The 23,457-nt window shown below is 31.1% G+C and overlaps 4 protein-coding genes and 1 pseudogene across 4 annotated transcripts; 4 read left to right on the plus strand and 1 right to left on the minus strand.

Annotated features, from left to right (window-relative positions):
• The first annotated feature begins 3,077 nt into the window (after positions 1-3,077).
• LOC100790002 (protein ALTERED XYLOGLUCAN 4) lies at positions 3,078-5,278 on the plus strand. The gene is made up of 2 exons (XM_003519760.5): positions 3,078-3,461; positions 3,957-5,278. The coding sequence occupies exons 1-2, from the start codon at positions 3,269-3,271 to the stop codon at positions 5,030-5,032; spliced, it is 1,269 nt and encodes a 422-aa protein (XP_003519808.1). The 5' UTR covers positions 3,078-3,268; the 3' UTR covers positions 5,033-5,278.
• Positions 5,279-6,921: 1,643 nt separating this feature from the next.
• On the plus strand, positions 6,922-9,137 carry LOC121172655 (protein ALTERED XYLOGLUCAN 4). The gene is made up of 2 exons (XM_041010344.1): positions 6,922-7,291; positions 7,887-9,137. The coding sequence occupies exons 1-2, from the start codon at positions 7,078-7,080 to the stop codon at positions 8,966-8,968; spliced, it is 1,296 nt and encodes a 431-aa protein (XP_040866278.1). The 5' UTR covers positions 6,922-7,077; the 3' UTR covers positions 8,969-9,137.
• A 1,289-nt stretch (positions 9,138-10,426) lies between these two features.
• Positions 10,427-13,562, plus strand: LOC100791055 (protein ALTERED XYLOGLUCAN 4-like; annotated as a pseudogene).
• A 1,095-nt stretch (positions 13,563-14,657) lies between these two features.
• On the plus strand, positions 14,658-16,912 carry LOC100809648 (protein ALTERED XYLOGLUCAN 4). Its single transcript, XM_003519472.5, has 2 exons — positions 14,658-15,063; positions 15,659-16,912. The coding sequence occupies exons 1-2, from the start codon at positions 14,790-14,792 to the stop codon at positions 16,786-16,788; spliced, it is 1,404 nt and encodes a 467-aa protein (XP_003519520.1). The 5' UTR covers positions 14,658-14,789; the 3' UTR covers positions 16,789-16,912.
• A 4,279-nt stretch (positions 16,913-21,191) lies between these two features.
• Positions 21,192-23,431, minus strand: LOC100814460 (protein ALTERED XYLOGLUCAN 4). The gene is made up of 2 exons (XM_003519481.5): positions 22,950-23,431; positions 21,192-22,467 (listed from the first exon to the last, which is right to left on the minus strand). Exons 1-2 carry the CDS (start codon positions 23,257-23,259, stop codon positions 21,377-21,379), a joined length of 1,401 nt encoding a protein of 466 aa, XP_003519529.1. The 5' UTR covers positions 23,260-23,431; the 3' UTR covers positions 21,192-21,376.
• Positions 23,432-23,457: the final 26 nt, after the last annotated feature.

The raw sequence follows: 23,457 nt of genomic DNA on the forward strand, positions 1-23,457 counted from the left end.
CCTTAGTTTGATTTGAAAGGGATTGAAGTATGCATTGAGTTGGAAAGTTTACAATAAGTTTTATAGCAAATTTTCTTCCAAGATTAAAGCTTTCAGACATAAAACACGTACTATCAATTTATAAATCAATTTCATTCAAAATAAATTTTGCAAACACTTATATAGGAAAGGATTGTATCAAGTGATCAGATATCATAAATGAAAGAAGGAAAATAAAAATTACCGTAGCTTTTCAGGGTATATAAGCCCATTTACTTTGCCTTTTGTAATCAAGGCATTGGGTGGGTAGTTCATGGTTTGGTGGAAAAATTAACTCCACCACCGACAAAGAAAATTGAGGTTCGGACTTCGGATATGCATGTGTGTATCCCTTTGTGTGAGAAAAATGAAGCCACCGAAAGTAGAAGAAAGAAAACCATCGTGACTGATCAGAAAATTGAGACCAGTGGTGCGGTAAAGATTAAAAAAAAAATGCTCTACTATCAGATCTGTTATCCAGTGAGTTTTATCTTGGTATCAATTTATCTGTATTTTGGGCTCTTTCTACTGTCTGTAGATACCTATTTGGGTTTATTGCATTGAGGCAGAGCACCGGAAGCGAAGACGAGGTCCCAAGGTCAAAACCTGTTCTGAAGTTGTCCAACAGATATATAAGCTGTACTCCAAGGATTGAGACAGCCGATGTGGGACTTGGATATTTCCCAATAAGCTCTAGGAGAACTTGTGGCAAACCCAGTAATTATTATTAGTGAAAGATTTTATTTGTTATCTTTCCCCAATAATTAGCTACTCAGCATGTTACAAGTTAAATTTTTTTAGTTTCAATACTATTTCAAACTTACCTTAAACATATGCAGGAAAGGTTGATGCATGGATAGTTGGTATTCATAAAATCGTTAGTGAAGCTTAAACTTTTGATTAATGGATATGTGTGTTCATTAGATCGATATTGTAATTTGTACTTGTGTGATAATTGCTCCTCATGTATAAGATTTTTCTTGCTTCTGCCGAATGTTAGGCACTCAGAATATTCTTCTACCTAGGTAGCTATCTAGTTCATCCTGTAAAAGTAAAACCGCTGGAAAATTAAGTGGAGGGGAGTTGGCTCCTCAAAGTTCATCCAAGTCATTTAATTAATGTCATACAATGTCTAACTGGTGACGAGAAAATTAATTCTTATATTGATTAATTCAATAAAAATATAACAAAATATCATAAGCAAATTGCATATCCATTTATAATGAATATTGCATATTTTATAGTGGTTTAAACATGTATAGGCTTACAAATTTCGAAAACTTTAGTTCTATATATCTATTTAATTTTTTTATCTTTATAATTTTGTTTTTTTAATAGCTACTCATCATCTTTTTTGTTTTATGAAGCTAGGAATAACTCATCATCTTAGTGATAGAAAGAAATCACACATCACATCAATGACAATGGCATGTAACATACTAATATAACATATTTAAATGTGTGAATAATGATAGAGATTAATTTTTGAGAAGTTAAAATTTATAAGAACCAAAATTAATAATTTTTTTTTAAAAATAAAATTATAATTCATTGTCTTTGAGGAAATTAATATACATTTTAAACACTTTATAATTTATCCAAGTATTTATGTTGTTTCTTTTATATAAGTATAAAATTTAATAGACAATTGAGTTTTTTGATACTCACCTATATAAACTTTAAGGAAGAAAAAGCACAGTAATGATATGACTTGTTCCTTGACTATTCTTTTCCAAAATTGCGATCTACGTAATTATTAATGCGTAACACATCACATAAAATCTGACTTCAAAAGCAACTCATGAAAGCACACAAAAACATCACAATAAAATTTCTTTAAAAGTAAATTTGTACCAAAATAAAAGAATATTGTCCATATGCTAAGTTTATAAGCTAGTATTTCAATATTACAAAAAATAAAAGAAAAGAAACAGTATAATTTTATTTTTTAGGAAAAATAACAAATGTTAATATGTATTATACAACTCATCTAATCTATAAATAGTCCATCATTGAATATATTCAAAAATTGTATTCAGAAAAATTAACAATCAACAATAAATATATTTTAGATTTTAGAGGGTGTTTGCTAAAAGGATAGCTTTTACTATCATTTTAATGATATAAGTGTTTTAATAGTTTTATCAATATGAACTCATTTTATCTTATAATGTGAGATACTATTAATTATGATCCCATCCCATCGATACTAAGTGGTTAGGTGTGTGCGGTCCCGAACAATTTAATACTACTTATTAGATAAACGTCAATTGAACATTGTCATTGAATTGCAAATGCGACAATTATGTCCATTTCGCTTATAAACAGAAAATGCTTAGACAACTGTTTTTTTTTTTGCTGAATTAAAAAATGCTTAGACAGCTAAATTGGTGTTTGTGGCTTCCATTTTTTTCGCTCGCATGACCCTCTTTTACAAAACTGAGAAAGTTTAATTAATTTAGGCTTGGAGAGGAAATATTCCAACTAAACGGATAAAGTAATGTTTATGTTTACGGTTTTTTGCTATTTTTTCTTCTTTAAATGATCTGATTCTCTTATAATTAAGTTACACTATAATTACACTACTTCTTTAAAGTAAGTAATAAAATACTATAATTCATGTTATCACATGTAATAAATACAGTAATTAATATATACTAGTACCATAGAAGGGAAATTTTGTTTGCTCGTCGTATATTTATATAAACACTACATTTATTATATTAAATAATAAATACATCTTATATTTAATGACATTAGTTATCTTCATTGTGAATGACATTTAATAAAAATAATAATAAATATTAAATGAAAAGAGAGAGAGAGTACGTAAATAATATATAATATATACAATGATAATGTAATGTTTCTTTTTTCACTGTTTTTTTTTTATCGTTTTTTATATTGTAACCTAATCACAAATTTTCATGATTAATTGTGTAAAAACTTTACATGCACAATACTTACGTGTTAAGATGAAGAAAAAATGTTACTTTTTATATTTACATAAATATATAGTAGGCTAATATATAAAACAAAAAATAGTAGACTAATAGGATAAGATAAAATTCTATTCACGCCTTACGTTGCTAACAGTCCTGCGTGTAGCAGATTACTAATTTAGTATTTGGAGTTTTTAGTTTAGGTGAGGAAACAAGAGAAATCCAAATCCTATTGACACGTGTTTTACGTGAGGAGATGCTAGGAGAAAAAACGAAGGACTGAGAGAACTAAGAGATTGGATTGTAAGATGAATAGTAAGAGATTTACCAATCTTCTTCCTTCTTCTTCTGTTTCCTATGCTCTCCCACCCATTGTTCTTCTTGCCTTTTGCATTTTCTTTTACTATCTCTCAGTTACTTCATCACCAGAAAATCACCTTCCCCATTCCATCCCCATCACCAACCACTCTTCTCTTACTGCTCCTACGCCTAGGTCTCCAGGTATATATTATGTGTGCTGGATAATTTTGTCTTGTTCAAACTATATACTAATGTTATAAAAAACGGTTTGCAACCTGATTTTGGCTGCAACTTCAAGTTTTTGAGGTCTCTGTGGTCATATATAATTGTAATTGGGACCGCATCAGTTATATTTATCTTAATTTCCTATAATATCAAGGATTGTGACAAAACTATAACCCCAGTTTAAGATTTATATTTATCTTAATTTCCTGCAATATCAAGGATTATCACGAAATTGTAATCCCGGTTTAGGATTTGAGTAGTGATAGATGTTGTGCTAAAAAATTCATTGATAAAAACAATGTTTGGCACAAGATGTTTTCTAGCCTCATGTTCAAAAAAAAAAAAAACTGGAGAGAAAGATGAAATAGAAAACTCCTTTGATAAGAACAATGACTTGTGGATTTTGCCATCAAATTCATCTTCTACATCTGCAATTTAAGTACTCAAGTTCTTTTCTTTTTTTGTTGGCAGTTTATGAGAAGCCATGTGACTACTCCGATGGCAAATGGGTCCGTACAAAAAGAGGCCCTTTGTATAATGGAACAACCTGTGTTAAGATGAAAAAAAACCAGAATTGCATCGCCAATGGAAGGCCTGATCTGGGGTACCTTTTCTGGAGATGGAAACCAAGTGAATGCCATCTTCCAAGGTTTGAACCCAACATTTTTCTCCAACTCATTAGCAACAAGCATGTAGCTTTTGTTGGTGACTCTGTGTGCAGGAACCACATAGAGTCCCTTCTTTGCATGTTAGCCACCGTCATAAAACCGAACCGTGTCCGCCACGAAGGTTCCCGTCGGTGGCTCATACCTTCTCACAACGCAATCTTGTCCTTCTATTGGTCCCCATTTCTTGTGCAAGGTGTTCAAAGACAAATCAAGGGACCACACTATAATACAATTCATTTGGATCGTGTTAACATTAGGTGGGAAAAGGATTTGGATGAAATGGACATGATTGTGTTGTCTTTTGGGCATTGGTTTATGGCTCCTTCAGTTTACTACGAGGGTGAAAAAGTCATAGGATGCTTGAACCATCCTGTTTCTAATTGCACCACCGAGATTGGTTTTTATGGTCCAATAAGAAGAGCTTTGAGAACTGCTCTTAATAGCATAATTGAGAGGAAGGTTATTAAAGGAAATGGAGTGGATGTAATTTTGAGAACATACGCGCCTTCTCATTTTGAAGGTGATTGGGATAAGGGAGGTAGTTGTGCAAAGACTAAGCCTTATGGTGTTTGGGAGAGACAACTTGAAGGGAAAGATGCTGAGATCAGAAGGATTGAGTTGGAAGAAGTGGAAAATGCTAAGGCTAAAGCCAAAAACTTTAGAGGGTTTAGGATGGAGGTAATGGATGTAACAAAATTAGCTTTGTTAAGACCAGATGGTCATCCTGGTGCTTATATGAATCCTTTTCCATTCGCTAATGGGGTTCCAAAGCGTGTGCAGAGTGATTGTGTTCATTGGTGTTTGCCAGGACCTATAGACACATGGAGTGAGATTTTTCTCCAGATGTTGGAAAACATGGCACGAGCAGCCAAGGAGTGAAGAGTGAAGCATTCTTCATATCCGTTAATTCATTTGCAATAATTTTTTCGCCACACATGTGATGTGTTGCGTCAAAACTAGAAAGAGTATTTTGTTATTTTGTTTGTGTGTAGGTTGGCTAATGTACCCTACTTATTTTTTTTTTATAAGAAATAAGTTAACAAATTTTAACATCAACTAATCTTAAATGTATCTGGTGGTAACACACATTCTTTCCTATAAAATAAATGGTTGTACATTATTAAATGTTTGTGAAATTTGGTAACACATACACCCATTTTTTTTTATAGAAAGAACATGTTAATAAATTTTAATTAGGACTGATCTAAAAATACATTAAGTAGTTAACATATTACATATATATATATATATATATATATATATATATATATATATATATATATATATATATATATATATATATATATATATGTAATATGGATAACTTAACGGATACATATATAAAAAAAAATTTACTCGTTTATTAATAGAACCAAAGTGGGAAAATTGGAAAAACAATTAATATACTTAGTCATACTTTGCTATTACCCACAATTGGAAAATAATTAAAAAATTTCTCATAATATGTAAAGTAAATTACTTTAATTTATTTTTGACGTAAATCTATATTTTAAAATATCTATAAATATTTATAAATTTCATAAACACGGACCAATAATTTCATCCAGGAGGACTTCAAAATTATTCATTGTCATCCTGTATGGTCTACCATGGAATTATGGATGACTTTGGAATGACTCAGCGAAAAAGACATATCGTACATTTTTTTTTTAATTACGCGACACATCACTAATTTTTGTAAGGTATTCCGGGTGTTGTGCATTTTGTTTACAGTACATGTTAGTTGAATAATTGTTACTTGTTAGGATTTTTTTATATAAAAATCAGTAATAATTTAAATATTTTTATAATACTTTTTATTAGTTTCAACTTTTTATACTATTTTATAATAAATATTAAATACGTTATATATTTTTAAGACACTAAATACATTTATTTTTTATAAAATGGTGGAAAATTTTCCAGTAGTTATAAAATATAACATTAAAAAATTAATTCAATCTCTATTTAAAAAGAATAACTTTAAATCTTTCTAAAATTTTCTCTTATTATACTTCATACTTTTTTTAGGATAAAAATTAAATGTATTTAATTTATATTTCTAAGACACTAAATATTTTTGTTTATATTAACAAATCATACACATATACATATATACATACATTAGGTTCATACTTTTTTTTTTTTATAGCATGTGTATATTAACAAATGTTTGTAAGACTTCTTACTATATTCACACTTATTTTTTAGTCCAACTACACTAGTAAGTTATAACTTGAATTTCTATTAAAATACATAAATAACATAACTTGTTAACACATAATACTAAAAAAAATGTGTATAAGAGAGATGATGAATCTAGTTATTCTAAAAAAGTTATTTTTTATCTCATCATTTATTTTTGTGAAATTTAATGGTTAAAGATTAACTATTTATTAGAACATTTATATTTCAAACGAACAATAATAAAAAAAATTCTTTTATAATTACTGTTATATTAACTTGATCTGATTCATCCTCTCTCTGTCTCTCCATCCTCAGTCTTCATTCTCTTCTAAGCTTACAATTCTGACAAGAAATTCATCTTTGAAATTAACGTCAGCAATTTACAAAGGTCTAAAAATATATAATAAAAATTATGAAAGCCTAACATAAAAAATCAAGATAAAACGAGAGACCAAAAACATTTTACCCAATATTTAACTTGCAACATGCGGGCTTGGTTAATAACTTCTACAATAATATATATATAGGGGAAAAAAAGGAAGAGAAAGGTAAAGAGAAAAATGAGGAAAAGAAAATAGATGTATGTTTATTTTTTTTATATAAATACTAAATTAATAGGATAAGGGAAATTATATTCAAGCTTTACGTTGCTAACAAAAGGAATACTAGTCAAATATAAGCACGCGTTTTTGTAAAGAGGCGTTAGGAGAAAAAACGAAGGACTCTGAGAAGCAGAGATGAGAGGAAAGAGATTGATTTTTAATATAAGTAGTAAGAGATTTAGCAAGAAGCTTCTGCCTTCTGCTTCCTATGCTCTTCCACCCATTGTGCTGCTTTGCTTTTCCCTTTACTTTTTCTGTCTCTCCTTTACTTCATCTCCAGCAAATGAGCCTCCTAATTCCCTCTCCATCACCAATCATTCTTCTCTTTCCGCTTCTCCACTTCCACCAGGTATATATATATATATATATATGTTGCATAATTTCATATTGTTAAAACTATGTATATTATGCTAGTGTTTTTTAAAAAGTACGGTTAGCAACCGCTATTTTAGCTGCAATTTCGTGATTGCAATTGCGGTCCCATTCGTAACACTAGTCTATAATTTTTTGTAACATTAAGGCTTGCAAGAAACCGCGATACAGTTGGAAACTTTTATTATTTATGTTTAGTGATACACATGACTTATAGAAAGAAAAGAAGATAAAAAAAATTAATAAATATGATAAGTGGTGCGATAAAAAGAAAAAAGATGAGTGCTTGATAGTACAAAAAAAGTATCATGCACGAAAACTTTTATCAAAGGGTTTTCCATGATTTCCTTTCATCTATCTTTAATTTTATTTAATAGCTAAGCAGTCAAATATATGAAATCAGTCTTTCATACTTTTTGTATTTCGTACCGTGTTGATATATAAAAGAAATAAATTTCATACTGGATAGCATTACCCTTCTATTATTTATACATTTGCTTGTCAATTTTGCCTCAAATTCATCTCTTAAGTCCGCAATACAAGTACTTAATTTGCTCTTTATTTATTGGCAGTTTATGAGAAGCCATGTGACTACACCAATGGTAGATGGGTCCGTACCAAAAGAGGTCCTCTATATAATGCTACCAACTGCCCCAACATGAAAGAAAAACAGAATTGTATAGCCAATGGAAGGCCTGATTTAGGGTACCTTAATTGGAGATGGAAACCAAGTGAATGCAATCTTCCAAGGTTTGATCCTAACACTTTTCTCCAACTCATTAGCAACAAGCATGTAGCTTTCGTTGGGGACTCTGTATCCAGGAACCACCTACAGTCCCTCCTTTGCATGTTAACCACTGTCACAAAACCAAACGGATTAGGCCACGAAGGTTCTAATACTCGATGGCACTTTCCTTCTCACAACGCAATGCTGTCCTTCTATTGGTCCCCATTTCTTGTAGATGGTGTTGATAGAAAAATCCGGAGACCACCACATTATAATAAGATTTATTTGGATCGAGTTAATGCCAGGTGGGAAAATGATATTGATCAAATGGACATAATTGTTTTGTCCTTGGGGCATTGGTTTTTAGTTCCTTCAGTTATCTACTGGGGTGATAAAGTTATAGGATGCATGAACCGTCTTGTTTCAAATTGCACCACAGAGATTGGTTTTAATGGCCCAATAAGAAGGGCCTTAAGGACTGCTCTTAATAGCATAATTAAGAAGAAAGTGAAAAAAGGAAATAATGGAATTGATGTTATTGTGAGAACATACTCGCCTTCTCACTTTGAAGGTGCTTGGGATAAGGGGGGTATTTGTTCAAAGACTAAGCCATATAGAGAATGGGAGAGGCAACTTGAAGGGGAGGATGCTGAGATCAGAAGGATTCAGTTGGAAGAATTGGAAAGGGCCAAGGGAAAAGCCAAGAAATTTAGAAGGTTTAGGTTGGAGGTACTTGATGTAACAAAATTAGCATTGTTGAGACCAGATGGACATCCTGGTGCTTATAGGAATCCTTTCCCATTTGCTAATGGGGTGCCAGAACGTGTGCAGAATGATTGTGTTCATTGGTGCTTGCCAGGGCCTATAGACACATGGAATGAGGTTTTTCTCCAGATGATGAAAAACATGGCACGAACAGCTAATTAAGGAGTGAAGAAGTTAAGCATTCCTCATAAACTAGAAAGAGTATTTTGTTTTTCTGTTTGGCAGGGAACAACAATTTTAGAGTGTGATTTGTTTCACAGTGGAGTAACAAGAAATGATTTTAACTATACTTAAATTTAATTTTAGATTTAAATATATTTTTTTGTCTTTACACTTTAGCGTTTTTTCTGTTTTTATTCTTGCAATTTTTTCTAGTTTTAATTTTTACAAAATGTATTAATTTTTTTTCCCTAAAATATTTTAGTTAGTATTTTTTTATTGTTTAAAATGTTATATATTAATTCTTTAAGAATAAAAAACAAAACAAACATATTTTACAATGATTAAAATATAAAAAAATTACAGAAATAAAAATAAAAAAACACTAAATTATAAGGATAAAAAATTTATTTAAATCTTAATTTTATAAAAGTATTGATATTTGGTTAATATGAGGTAAAATTTGATTTTGTCTCAAATCTTAATTTGACCAAAAATGACAAAGTAAATACTTTTGCATTGATTTAGAAAATTTATATTGAGAAAGTGATAGTCTTTGTCAAATGAGAGAAGGAGAATAGGAGAGAACATGAGTATAATCTGAAGTAGAAAGGGGAATTAGAATGACGTGTGTTTGCTAATTAATTATATCTTTAATCATGGTCGTTAAATTTAATCCTATAATTACAATTTATTGTTCCTTTGTTCTCGCTGAAGTCACTTCTTATGTGTGTGCACACCACACTGAAATTTTATCAGACTTAACCTCATTAATTAGGTATAAAAAAATAAATAATTTCAAATTCAACTGAACAATTCAAAATTCAATATAACAATTAATATTTGATTAATCAATGTATTAATCTTAAACAAAAAATTAAGATTCACTCGTAATGCATAACTTAGAATATATATAAAACATAATCATTAATCACGATAAAAAAAAAACAACAAGCATGTAAAACATTGTCATACACCAATAAAATATGGAATAAAGCAAGAAACAAGAGAAGCCAATTTCAACATGTCATGTTTCAACATTTTCATTTGTGTCATTTCAAGTTTGAGAGAACAGCCGCAAGATTTTGATGATCGTGGAACTGAGTTAATTTATATATACCAGCAAGCTAGAGAATGGATGAGGATTTGTTTTGAGTTATTGCTGGAGATGCTTAAAGCACGCAAGAAGGGAATTCGAAGAGCAAATGTGAACACTTTGAGATATATCATATCATCACCAAAGCCATTGGATCGGATGTCCTAGCAACTATATTAAATAATCTCAATAAAAATGCATGTGTTCCTCATGTGCATGAGTATGACATTACAACAATCAACAAGTGAAAGGTACTAAGATTTGGTTAACACAGATAGATTTCAGTAGTTTTAATTTTGCAAAATTTTATATTTGAATAACATTTTTTTACTGCATATTTGAAGAAAAAAAAACACACACACACACATAATTTTTGCATACATATATATTAAACTAAAAAGAAAAATCTTTGCTTTTATATCTATATAACAACTAAGTTAATAGGATAAGAAAAAAGTTTGATGCTTTTTCCAAAAAAAATAAATAAAAAATAAAAGGATAAGATAAAATTTTAATCAGGCCATACGTTGCTAACATTCCTGCGTGTACCAGATTGCTCGATTGAGTTATCAGCAAACAAAAGGAATACAAATATAGGGACGTGCATGTTTTAGGTAAAGAGACGTTAGGAGCAAGAAACGAAGGACTGAGAGAAGAAGCAAAGATGAGAAGAAAGAGATTGACTTTGAAGATAAGAAGTAGTAAGAGATTTAGCAGCAACAAGAAGCTTGAGCAGCCTTATGTTTCCTATTCTCTTCCACCCATTGTGCTGCTTTGCTTTTGTGTTCTCTATTACTGTCTCTTCTTTACTTCCTCTCCGGCAAATTATGAGCCTCCTCATTCCATCTCCATCACCAACCACTCTTCTCTTGTCATTTCTACGGAGCTTATTTCCCGTTCCATCTCAATCCCCAACCTCTCCTCCTCCCTTTCCGCTTCTCCGCCTCCACCACCACCACCACCAGGTATATTTATATGTGCTGCATAATTTCATCTTGTTAAAACTATATATATATATATATATATATTATGCTAATGTTTTTTAAGAAAATGTAGGGTTAGCTACTACGATTTCGCCAGCAATTTCGAGTTTTTAAGGTTTCTGCAATCACTCATGATTGTAATTGTGGTCATATCAGTAGTTTTTATCTGCAATTTCCTATAATATCAAGGATTGTAACGAAATTGCAACCTCAGTTTGAAAATTTAATTATTAATGTATGAATAATGATAAACATGAGGTATAGAAAAAAAGAAATTAATAAGAGAAAATAAAAAAATCAATAGATATGATAAGTGGTGTCATTGAACAAAAAAGAGAAAGAGAGAGGTATGAAGAAAGTCGAAGTAAGAACGAGATAGAAGAGAAAATAAATGCATGCTAAATATTTTCTATATTATTTCTACACACTTGCTTGTTGATTTTTCCTTAAATTCATGTTCTACGTAAGCAATGTAAGTACATAATTTGTCGTCTTTTTATTGGCAGTTTATGACGAAAAGCCTATTGATCAAAAAATAGTTTATGAGAAGCCATGTGACTACACCAATGGAAGATGGGTCCGTACCCAAAGAGATCCTTTATATAATTAATGCTACCATCTGTGTCAACATGAAACAAAACCAGAATTGTGTCGGCAATAGTAGGCCTGATTTGGGGTTCCTTTACTGGAAATGGAAACCAAGTGAATGCAATCTTCCAAGGTTTGACCCTAACACTTTTCTCCAACTCATTAGCAACAAGCATGTAGCTTTTGTTGGGGACTCTCTTTCCAGGAACCACATAGAGTCCCTTCTTAGCATGTTGACCACGGTTACAAAACCAAACGGATTCAGCCACCAAGGTTCTACTCGGTGGGTCTTACCTTCTCACAATGCAACCTTGTCATTCTATTGGTCCCCATTTCTTGTACAAGGTGTTCAAAGAAACAATGATGGACCACGTTATAATAATTATAACAATTTATTTGGCTCATGCTAATATGAAGTGGGAAAAGGATTTGGATCAAATGGACATGATTGTGTTGTCCCCAGGGCATTGGTTTTTAGTTCAGTTTTCTACTGGGATGATAAAGTTATAGGATGCCAGAACAATTCGGTTTCTAATTGCACCAAAGACATTGGTTTTTATAGTCCAATAAGAAGGATTTTAGTTAATTTGTTGACAAGTATATCAAATTTGTCACAAATAGTAAAGTATTCCGAAGTCTGAGTATCGAATTCACAATAGATAAGATAAAGATTTAAAGATGAAAATAAAATATTTAAATTAAAAGATGATAAAGATAGAAGATAAAGAAAATAAAAAAATAAAATAAAAGATTAAGATAAAAATAAGAAAAGATAAAATAAGATAGAAAATAAAAAATAAAAATAGAAAATAAAAGAAATAAAATGAAGAACGTGATAATGTTGAAACCTATCTTATTTGTCTAGGATGTATGAGAAATTTTTCTTTTTGATATTTTTTGAATTTGTTTTGCTCTTAGTCATATATTCACTTCATGATATTTTGAATATTTTTTTGATCTTTTTCTCTTATAATCTCTCAATATTTTTTTGATCTTTTTCTCTTATAATCTCTCCTTTTCATATCTACAAGTTATAAATAAAAAAATATCAAATCTTAACATTTAAGTAAGAAATGATTGTTAAATAAATATTTTTAAAGATATTATTAATATATTTTTATTATCAAAATAACTCATATTTAACCGTTATCAGATCTTAAGACGGCTCTTAATAGCATAATTAAGAAAAAGGTGAAAAAGGGAAATGGAATTGATGTTATTGTTAGAACATACTCGCCTTCTCATTTTGAAGGTGCTTGGGATAAGGGGGTATTTGTTCAAAGACTAAGCCTTATAGAGAGGGGCAAAGACAACTTGAAGGAGAAAATGCTAAGATCAGAAGGATTCAGTTTGAAGAAGTGGAAAGGGCTAAGGCAAGGGCCAAAGAATTGGGAAAGGCTAAGAAAAGCTGGAAATTTTAAAGGCTTTACGTTGGAGGTACTTGATATAACAAAATTAGCATTGTTGAGACCAGATGGCCATCCTGGTGCTTTTATGAATCCTTTCCCGTTTGCTAAGGGGGTTCCAAAACATGTGCAGAATGATTGTGTTCATTGGTGCTTGCCGGGACCTATAGACACATGGAATGAAATTTTTCTCGAGATGATGAAAAACATGGCACAGAAGCAGCTCGTGAGGAGTGAAGAGTAAAACATTCCTCATAACATGTTAATTAATTCATTGCTTTAATTCTTCTGCCATTTAGGTATGTGTTGCATTAGAAACTAAAAAGAGTATTTTGTTTGTATTTGGTAGGGGAGAAGAGAGACAAGGCAGGTAAGTGCAAACAGAAAACAAGAAATAGCCGAGAAATAAGGGTTATTTGGCATATGGAAAAGAGTAAAAAAACTGAATGCATGCACGCAAATAAAAAAACCTTAGTGCATGCAAGGACAATATGGTAACCTTACTTCAATATCGTAAGTTTCCGATCCACACCTTTTTTTACCATTTCAGCGTGGAAGTATGTAAAATTTGTTTGTATTTCACAACGAAAATCACTAAAATTTGTTTATCTATTGTTAGGTAAAATTAATTTAATCTCAATTTTTTATTTGACTAGAAGTGTAAAAATAGAAAAATTGCCTTTAAGCTAAAATTATTGAGACATAATTTGTATGTGTGTACATTAGCACATACTTGTGTAATTTGTTAACACGTTCACTTATTTATTAAAAAGAATTTGTTAATAAAACATTAACTACAACTTAAAATATGAATGATTTAATGATATAAATAAATAAATAAAATAAAGGGTAAAAAAATGTTTGAGATCCTTGTAAAATTTGAAAAGTATTAATTTTATTCTCATAAAAGTTTTAGTATTAATTTGGTTCTTGTAAACATAAAATATTTTTTTCTCAGTGATAACTCTATTAGATGGTGATTTGATGTGACTAATAAACTTAAATATATAATTTAATTATAAATGAATTAAATAATTTATAATGGATAAAATCCTCTAAAATGAATTAAACAATTTCTGACGACAAAAAATTCTTATAAATTGCAATTTTTAATCACTTTTTGAATGATTTTCTCATACTTTTCAATGATATTAGTGGAAAAGATGAAATAATAATGAGTTTTAGTGTCTTGAATGTGCTTATAAATGTAAAAAGATAAAATAATTAAGTTCATCAAATACATCAAAGAACCATTTAACCTAGTTATTACAGAAAAAATGTTTTATTTTTATAAGGGTGAAAAATTTTATGAAAACAAAATTAATAAAAATTTTACCCTAAAATAAAATAAAAATTAACTCGCTTATTAATAGAGTCAAAGCGACCAACAATATACTTATACTTGCTATTACCCATAATTTGAAAATAATTAAAAATTTCTCAAAATATATCAAGTAAATTACTTTAATATATTATTGGCATATATAAATATTTTAAAGAGGTTTATTAACTCAGTCACTTATTTTATTGGCATATATAAATAGTAAATTAATAACAGGATAACATAAAATTATATTCAGGCCATACGTTGCTAACATTCCTGTGTGTAGCAGAATGCTCAACTGAGTAATGGCACGTGTTTTCCGTTGCTATGATTTCCCGCGTGTGCCAATTTGCTCAATATAGGGAGGCACGTGTGTTGGGCAAAGGGGCATTGGGAGCAAAGAAGGAAGAAGTGAGAGAGAAGTAAGATGAGAAGAAAGAGAGTGAGTTTGAAGATAAGAAGTAGTAAGAGACTTAGCAAGAAGCTTCTTCCACCTTATGCTTCCTATGCTCTGGTAGCCATTGTGCTGTTTTTGTTAGGCGTTTTCTTTTACTCTGTCTCCTCTGCTTCATCTCCGCCAAATCACCCTTCTAATTCTCTCCCCATCACCAACCACTCTTCTCTTTCCACTTCCACGGAGCTTCCTCATTCCATCTCATTCACCAACCACTCCTCCCTTTCCGCTTCTCCGCCTCCACCAGGTATATACACATTTATACATATATGCTGCATAATTTCATTTTTTTTTCTCAAGAAAATTTACATAGAAGGCATTACGTTCCAGTCCAAGACAAGGAAAGTTTTGAGTTTAAAAACTCTTGCAGAGATACTTACACTTACCTCATCTTAAGAAGACGAGTGAGGATTTAAATCTATTACCTGCCAGATGTGAGTCTTTGGCTGCATCTTCTAGTTTTTAAGGTTTCTGCAATTGCGGCCGCATAACTAATATTTGTTTGCAATTTCCTGTAACATCAAGGATTGTGATGAATCCGTGACCCCATTTTGAAAATTCTGTTATTTATGATGAATAGTAATAAGCATGAGGTATAGAAAGAAAAGAAGAAAAAGGGAAGAAATGAAAATTGATATATTTGAAAAGTGATGTCTTAGAACACAGAGAGAGAGAGAAAGATATTAAGAAAATGGAAGTAAAAGTGAGTTACAAGAGAAAATAAATATATATGTTAAATATTCTCTATTATTTATACACTTGCTTGTGGATTTTTGCCTCAACCGCATCTTCTAGTCCTCAATTTAAGTACTTAAGTTATTTGTTCTTTCTTTAATTTGCAGTTTATGTCTATGAGAAACCATGTGACTACAGCGATGGCAGATGGGTCCGTACCAAAAGAGGTCCTCTATATGATGGTTCCAAATGTCTCCAGATGAAAGCAAAGCAGAATTGTATTGCCAATGGAAGGCCTGATTTGGGGTACCTTTTCTGGAGGTGGAAACCAAGTGAATGCCATCTTCCAAGGTTTGACCCTAACACTTTTCTCCAACTCATAAGCAACAAGCACATAGCTTTTATTGGAGACTCTCTGGCCAGGAACCACCTAGAGTCCCTCCTTTGCTTTTTAGCCACTACTGAAAAACTACAAGGATTCACCCAATTCCAAGAAGGTTATACTCGGTGGCTCTTTCGTTCTCACAAGGCAACCGTGTCCTTCTATTGGTCCCCTTTTCTTGTAGATGGTGTTCCAAGAAAAAACCCGGGACTCCCTTATAACAAAATTCATTTGGATCGTGCTAATATGAAGTGGGAAAAGGATTTGGATCAAATAGACATCATAGTGTTGTCCTTAGGGCATTGGTTTTTAGTTCCTTCGGTATTCTATTGGCGTGACAAAGTTATAGGATGTGTGAGCCATCCTGTTTCTAATTGCACCAAAGACATTGGTGTTTATGTTCCAATAAGAAGGGCCTTAAGGACTGCTCTTAATAGCATAATTAAGAGGAAGGTGAAAAGAGGAAATGGAATTGATGTAATTGTGAGAACATACTCACCTTCTCATTTTGAAGGTGGATGGGATAAGGGTGGTACTTGTGCAAAGTCTAAGCCTTATGGAGTGGGGGAGAGGCAACTTGAAGGGGAGGAAGCTGAGATCAGAAGGATCGAGTTGGAAGAAGTGGAAAGGGCTAAGACAAGAGCCAAAGGATTGGAAATGGATAAGGCAAAAAATGCTGAAGAATTTAAAGGGTTTAGGTTGGAAGTACTTGATGTAACAAAATTAGCATTGTTGAGACCAGATGGCCATCCTGGTGCTTATATGAATCCTTTCCCATTTGCTAATGGGATTAATCCAAAGAAGCCTGTGCAGAATGATTGTGTTCATTGGTGCATGCCGGGGGTCGTAGACACTTGGAATGAGATTTTTATCCAGATGTTGAAAAACATGGCATTTAGAAACCAGGAAGAGTAGTATTTTGTTTTTCTTTGGTAGGAAACATCGATTGTAGAGCCTGTATGGTTTCAAGATAATTGATTTTGAATACTGCCAAATTTAATTTATATGAATAAGAAAGTTTAGTTGTTGTTAGGTAAAATTATTTTTCTCTGAATTTTTTTATTTGACTAGATGTTTATGAATGTGGTTGATAGATGATTGTTTAAGGTAAACAATAATTTATTTTCATGGGTAATTTATGAGCTATCGAGAAGGCAATAAATATTCAAGAAGGCGATGGAAAAGCTAGACAGGGTCGATGATAGGAATATATTGATGAATTGAAAAGGGCTAAGAGACAAGTTATATATAATTGTACTGGTCATTTATTCTTATTTTCTATAACAACTTTTTTTTTTCTATTTTACTTCCACATATTTTTTTTAAAAAAAATTGTCATACTATTTTTATTTGTTTATTTATTTCTCCTTGGCTTCCTCTACTTTTAACACCCATAAAGAGAGAAGAGAAATATCATGAACGTTTTCCTTCCAAATTTTGACTACTCAGACCTGTGTGTACTAGCAAATGATGTGACAGGACACTAAAATGTTGACTACTCAGACCTGTGTCTGTGTTATCGTGTATTAATTATTTTGTAGGTGGGTCCCAATGCAAACTTTGTTACATTAAGTACTTCTAACCTAAACCCTCCAAAGCGGTCGGTGATGGAGATGGAATGGGGAATTGGGTCATTTGCGGGAGATGAAGGAAATGAGAGAGGCTAAAAGCATAATCAAAGAAGGAAAAAGTTGTTGGTAAGACAAAGGGTTTTAGTTTTATCATTGGATTTGGTGTGTTTGTGATTGTACTTCCCATCGTACAATAATTCAATCTCCTATTGTTACTTCTCTGTCAGATTCATTGGGTTTTAGGTTGTAATTTTCTATATTTAGTTTCTATAATATATGATTTTTCTTATGTCACATCTTTTTTTTCTCTCTATTCCTATTCTTAAATAAAATCTAGTTTTGAATAAGGGTTTTTTTTTATAAAAAAATCATAAATATTTTAATAACTAAAAAATAAAAAAGTACCATCTGATTTTTGGCTACTTTTTTTTGTGTGTGTAAGGTATTCTATTCTAAATTAATAGTTTTTTTATAGAGAAAACAAGATTACTTCATTTAATGAACGATAACTAATGAATATGTAAGAAAATACAATCATAATCATGAGAATCAACATGATATCTTGATATCCTAGCTAACTTATGATTCAAGAGATTTGTTTGCCTCTTAACCAAATTCATTCCGGAAGTTATTTATAGATGAAAGTAAATTGTTACAATGAACTAGAATGAAGCTAAAATCTTTGTTTATAGATGAGAGTAAATTAATATATTTTTAAAACATAATTAATAAGATGCTTTCCTGAAAAATGTGATAAGTGTAGATACCAATTTTTATTATAAAAATAAAATTTATTTGTAACATATGTGGAGCTGATAATATCGGCAGTCTTGATCCCTACGATCATTGTTGTAAAAACAATTTCATAAAGTACCGGTTTCAATTATGATAAAAATAGCATAAAAAATGTGAAACTTATAATTAACTTTTGTAATTTTGAGTCTTTTTTAAATTATTTAGCTTGTCTCTTGTTTAAATATATTTTTATTAATTAATATTTAAATAAATTACTAATATACTTAGTATTTTAGAATATATGAGTACTTTATATATAGAATTTGACGAGTATATATATACGTTAATGTTTATAGTTGATCCCACTGGCAGAGCTTTGAAGGGACAGGGGAGCCATGGCTCCCCAAATTATTATTATTTTTTTAAACTGCATATATATATATATATATATATATATATATATATATATATATATATATAAAGAATTTTGCAATAAAGAAAAAATGTACTATAGAAAAATTATAGCCACTTAAATCACTTTGTGAATTGATCCCATTCAAATAAAGATATCTTTATGTAACTGACTTTGAAGGTTTACTAGCATGTTTGTACTTTTTCACAGTACGACGAGTTTGAGATCAAAATTATTCTTACAAGTATTGAAATATGTTATATGCGTACATCAACACTTATTTTTTTAATCCATAATGTGTAATAAAATGATCAAAACTTTGAAACAAAACAATTAGTTATGGAATATAATATACTATTTTTTTATAATTTGCTTTAATATTATTTTTTTATTCACTATTTGTTTACAATATGAAACTTTAATATTAGGAATATAGTAATTATAATATAATATTGGCTAAATTATTTCGTTGGTTTCTTATTTTTATTGTAGGTTATATTTGGTCATTCATTTTTTAAAAATTATAAAATAATCTCTTATTTATTAAAAGTTGTAAAATGTTTCCTTAAATAATTTTTAATAACATCTTTACTGCTGAAGTAATTTCTTTTTATAATTTTTTTTAAGCGTAAACATGCTATAAAAAAATAGTTAAAGAATTATTTTATAACTTTTAAAAAATAATACACCATTTTGTAACTTTGAACAAATAAAGGATAAAATTATAACGTAAAAACAGATAAAAGATTATGTAAATAATTTAGTCTATAATATTACATATGTAATTTATGTATTAAATTTTATTTTGATTCCCCAAAATTTTACTTCAAACTCCGCCACTGCTTGGCCCCTGCCATATAACATTGAAGTTTTAATAAACTATTTAAGACATTGCATTGGCCATTAATCTTGTCTGTAATGTCTTCATGCAAAATGGCAATTTGCAATTTGGACATCACTAGGAACAGCTACTAGCTAGAGTAAAGGTGTAAAAAAACTCACATTTGAATTGAATTGGATTATAATCGAAATTAAATTAAATTGTTTTTTTAATTATTTCAAGAAAAAAATATACTATTTTATATAATTAATTTGGTTAATAAAATTATTTTTATAAAATCAATTCAGTTTAGTTAAATTTTGAATTGAATATTTTTTATTCCAAAAAATTAATTCAAAAGTAATCTAATTCTTAGAATCAATTTAAAACTAATAAAAAATTAATTCGATTCAAAATTAATTTCTTAAAATTTTGAATCAATTTTCAAACCAATTTAATTATTTGAATATAAAATTAAACCAGTTAAAATAATTTAAAATCGAGATTCAATTATTTTACGAGCCTAGTTTTTACACTAGATATTCCAATTTGTTAATGACATCAACAGGACTCATTATCATAAATGTCACAAAGACACAAGTTGGCTGTAACTTATTTGCACATAAAGGACTGAATAATCATAAAGTCTCTTCCCTTCCAACCAATTGTGAAAGAGAAATGTCACCACGTCCTATTTTGGGAATTATATATATTTTTATTACGGGAATTCTATATTTTCAAATTATTAAATTTCATATTTTAATATTTTTATAATCATTTACCATCTTACAAATGATTATAATAGCTTATTAATTGAATTCTCATTCAATAAAACAATAGTTTCTACTTTGCATAAAATCTTTTAAAAAATAAATCTCGTTTTAGACATTCTTAAAATCAATTAAGAAAAATTGAACAAATGAGGCAGTAAACTAAACTTGCATCAACAGGCTTCCATCCGCTTTGGAGCCATTGACTACAATTTATATATGAAAACAAAAACAATGACGAATCCACAATTTTTTTTAAATAACTCCTTTCCCTACCTCTCTTAATTTGATTAAATGTTTTGAACAGTTCCTCCTTCGACACGGGATTCACGTGTGATAGGATACAGTGTTTTTTCCTCTGGACTGACCAAACAACACCATGTAATTGGGTGTTGTGGGAATTTTTGTACACACGAGGGAGCAATGATGATTAATTGGGTATTGGTGCAGTTTTTGCGTGGCAGGTAGTGTTGGGGTAATTAACTACACGTGTTCCACAGTGAGATATCATGCTTTGCATATATAGTACTAGTTGGAATCCAAAGCATGCAATAATTGATGTATTACCGCATAGCTGCTTAAAGTTGGGTACACCAAGCACTTGAAGTAGTCCCCTAGGCACATGCTGACCCTGTCGTGACGATGGTGGTTCTTAGTTTGATGTTTCTGTGGACAATGTTGTATGTGTGAGACATGTTTTACAATATTTAGATGCAAGGAAGGAAAGTGGTGGGGTTATTTAAATAAATTTAATAACAAAAATAGAAAAAACAGGAGGTATACTAAATAATTAAAGAACAATTAAATTTCAGGTAAAGTTATTTCTGTTTGAATGTCTTGGTCTTCAATACAAGTTTGCTATAAAACTAGGTAAATTCTCCCACTCAACGAAAATCAAACTGCGTATGACTTATGATCAAACTGAAGTTTTTGAGACAAAATCAATTTTACTTAACATCTATGTTCTATATTTTTTTTTTATATATATAAAAAACAAAACTCAGCTATAGTTAAAATCAATTCTCATTTCTCATCATTCCAGTTGTAAACCCAAATACATTCTAGAATTGTTAGTACCCTGCCAATGAGAAAATCAAATTAAATACTCTTCCTACTTTCTAATGCTACACACCACCTGTATGGCAGAAAAATTAATGCAATGAATTGACAAGATATGAGGAAAATGCTTCACTCTTCACTTCTTGGCTGCTCGTGCCATGTTTTTCAACATCTGGAGAAAGATCTCACTCCATGTATCTATAGGTCCTGGCAAGCACCAATGAACACAATCATTCTGCACAGGCGTCTTTGGATTAACCCCATTAGCAAATGGAAAAGGATTCATATAAGCACCAGGATGGCCATCTGGTCTTAACAATGCTAATTTTGTTACATCAAGTACCTCAAACTTAAACCTTCTAAATTTCTTGGCTTTTGCCTTAGCCCTTTCCAATTCTTCCATCTGAATCCTTCTGATCTCAGCATTCATCCCTTCAACTTTCCTCTGCCCCACTCCATAAGGCATGGTCTTTGAACAAGTTCCCCCTTTATCCCAAGCACCTTCAAAATGAGAAGGCGAGTATGTTCTCACAATTACATCAACTCCATTTCTGTTTCTCATCTTCCTCTGAATTATGCTATTAAGAGCAGTCCTCAAAGCCCTTCTTAATGGACCATAAAAACCAATGTCTCTCTTGCAACTAGAAACAGGACGGTGCACGCATCCTATAACTTTACCTCCCTCGTAGAAAACTGAAGGAACAGTAAACCAATGCCCAAGGGACAACACAATCATGTCCATTTCATCTAAATCCTTCTCCCACCTCATATTAACACGATCCAAATGAATTGTGTTATAACGAGGTGGTCCTCGGAGTTTTCTTTGAACACCTTGGACAAGAAATGGGGACCAATAGAAGGACAAGACAGCGTTGTGAGAAGGAAAGCGCCACCGACGAGAACCTGGGTGGCGAACCCGGTTCGGTTTTGTGACGGTGGTTAACAAGCAAAGAAGGGACTCTAGGTGGTTTCTGGACACAGAGTCCCCAACAAAAGCTACATGCTTGTTGCTAATGAGTTGGAGAAAAGTATTAGGGTCAAACCTTGGAAGATTGCATTCTCTTGGTTTCCATTTCCAATTAAGGTACCCCAAATCAGGTCTTCCATTGGCTATACAATTTTGATTTCTTTTCATCTTAACACAGTTGGTAGCATTATATTGAGGGCCTCCTTTGGTACGGACCCATCTGCCATTGGTGTAGTCGCATGGCTCCTCATAGACATAAACTGCAAATAAAGAAAGAACAAATTAATTTAAGTACTTAAATTGCAGAAGTAGAAGATGGGTTTGAGGCAAAATCCACAAGAAAGTGTACAACTAAGAGAAAATATTTAACATACATTAATTTTCTCTTCTATTTCACTTTTCTTACTTCCTTTTTCTTCTTTATCTTACTTTTTCAATTTTCCATGACATGACTCATCAGATCTATATCAATTTTCCAATCTTTTTTCTTATGTCTATAACTTTTCATAAATAATAAAAATTTCTAGTTAGTTTGGGCACAATTCTTGGTATTATAGTAAATTACAGATAAATGGTACTGATGCAGTCGTAATTGCAATCACGTTGTGATAAGGTGATTGCAGAGACTTCAAAAACTTGAAGTTGTGGCTGCTAACCGTTTTTTTTATAAAAAAAAAAACATTAGCCTGATATAAATATATAGTTTTAACAAGATGAAATTATGAGGCACATATAAATATACCTGGTGGTGGAGGTGGAGAAGCGAAAAGAGAAGAATGGTTAGTGATGAAGATGGAACGAGGAAGCTCCGTAGAAGTGGCAAGAGAAGATTGGTTGGAGGAGGAGATGGAATGAAGCTCAAGAGAAGAGTGGTTGGTGATGGAGAGGGAATGTGGAAGCTGATTTGGCGTAGGTGAAGTAAAGGAGAGACAGAAAAGGTAAACGCAAAAGCAAAGAAGCGCAATGCGTGAGACAGCATAATAGGAAACAGAAGAAGAAGAAGAAGAAGGAGGAAGAAGCTTCTTGCTAAGTGTATTACTTCTCAGTCTCATCTTACAACTTAATCTCTTACTTCTTCTCTCAGTCCTTCTTCAACATCTCTCCAAGAACACACGTGCCTATAGGATTTGGATTTCTCTTGTTTCATCAACTGAAAACTCAAAATAGTATAATCTGGGATGCACAGCAACACGAATGGTAGCAACGTAAAGCGTGAATAGAATTTTATCTTATCCTATCAATTTAGTATT

The sequence above is a fragment of the Glycine max genome, chromosome 2 (genome assembly GCF_000004515.6).
Source record: "Glycine max cultivar Williams 82 chromosome 2, Glycine_max_v4.0, whole genome shotgun sequence".
NCBI classification, from domain to species: domain Eukaryota; kingdom Viridiplantae; phylum Streptophyta; class Magnoliopsida; order Fabales; family Fabaceae; genus Glycine; species Glycine max.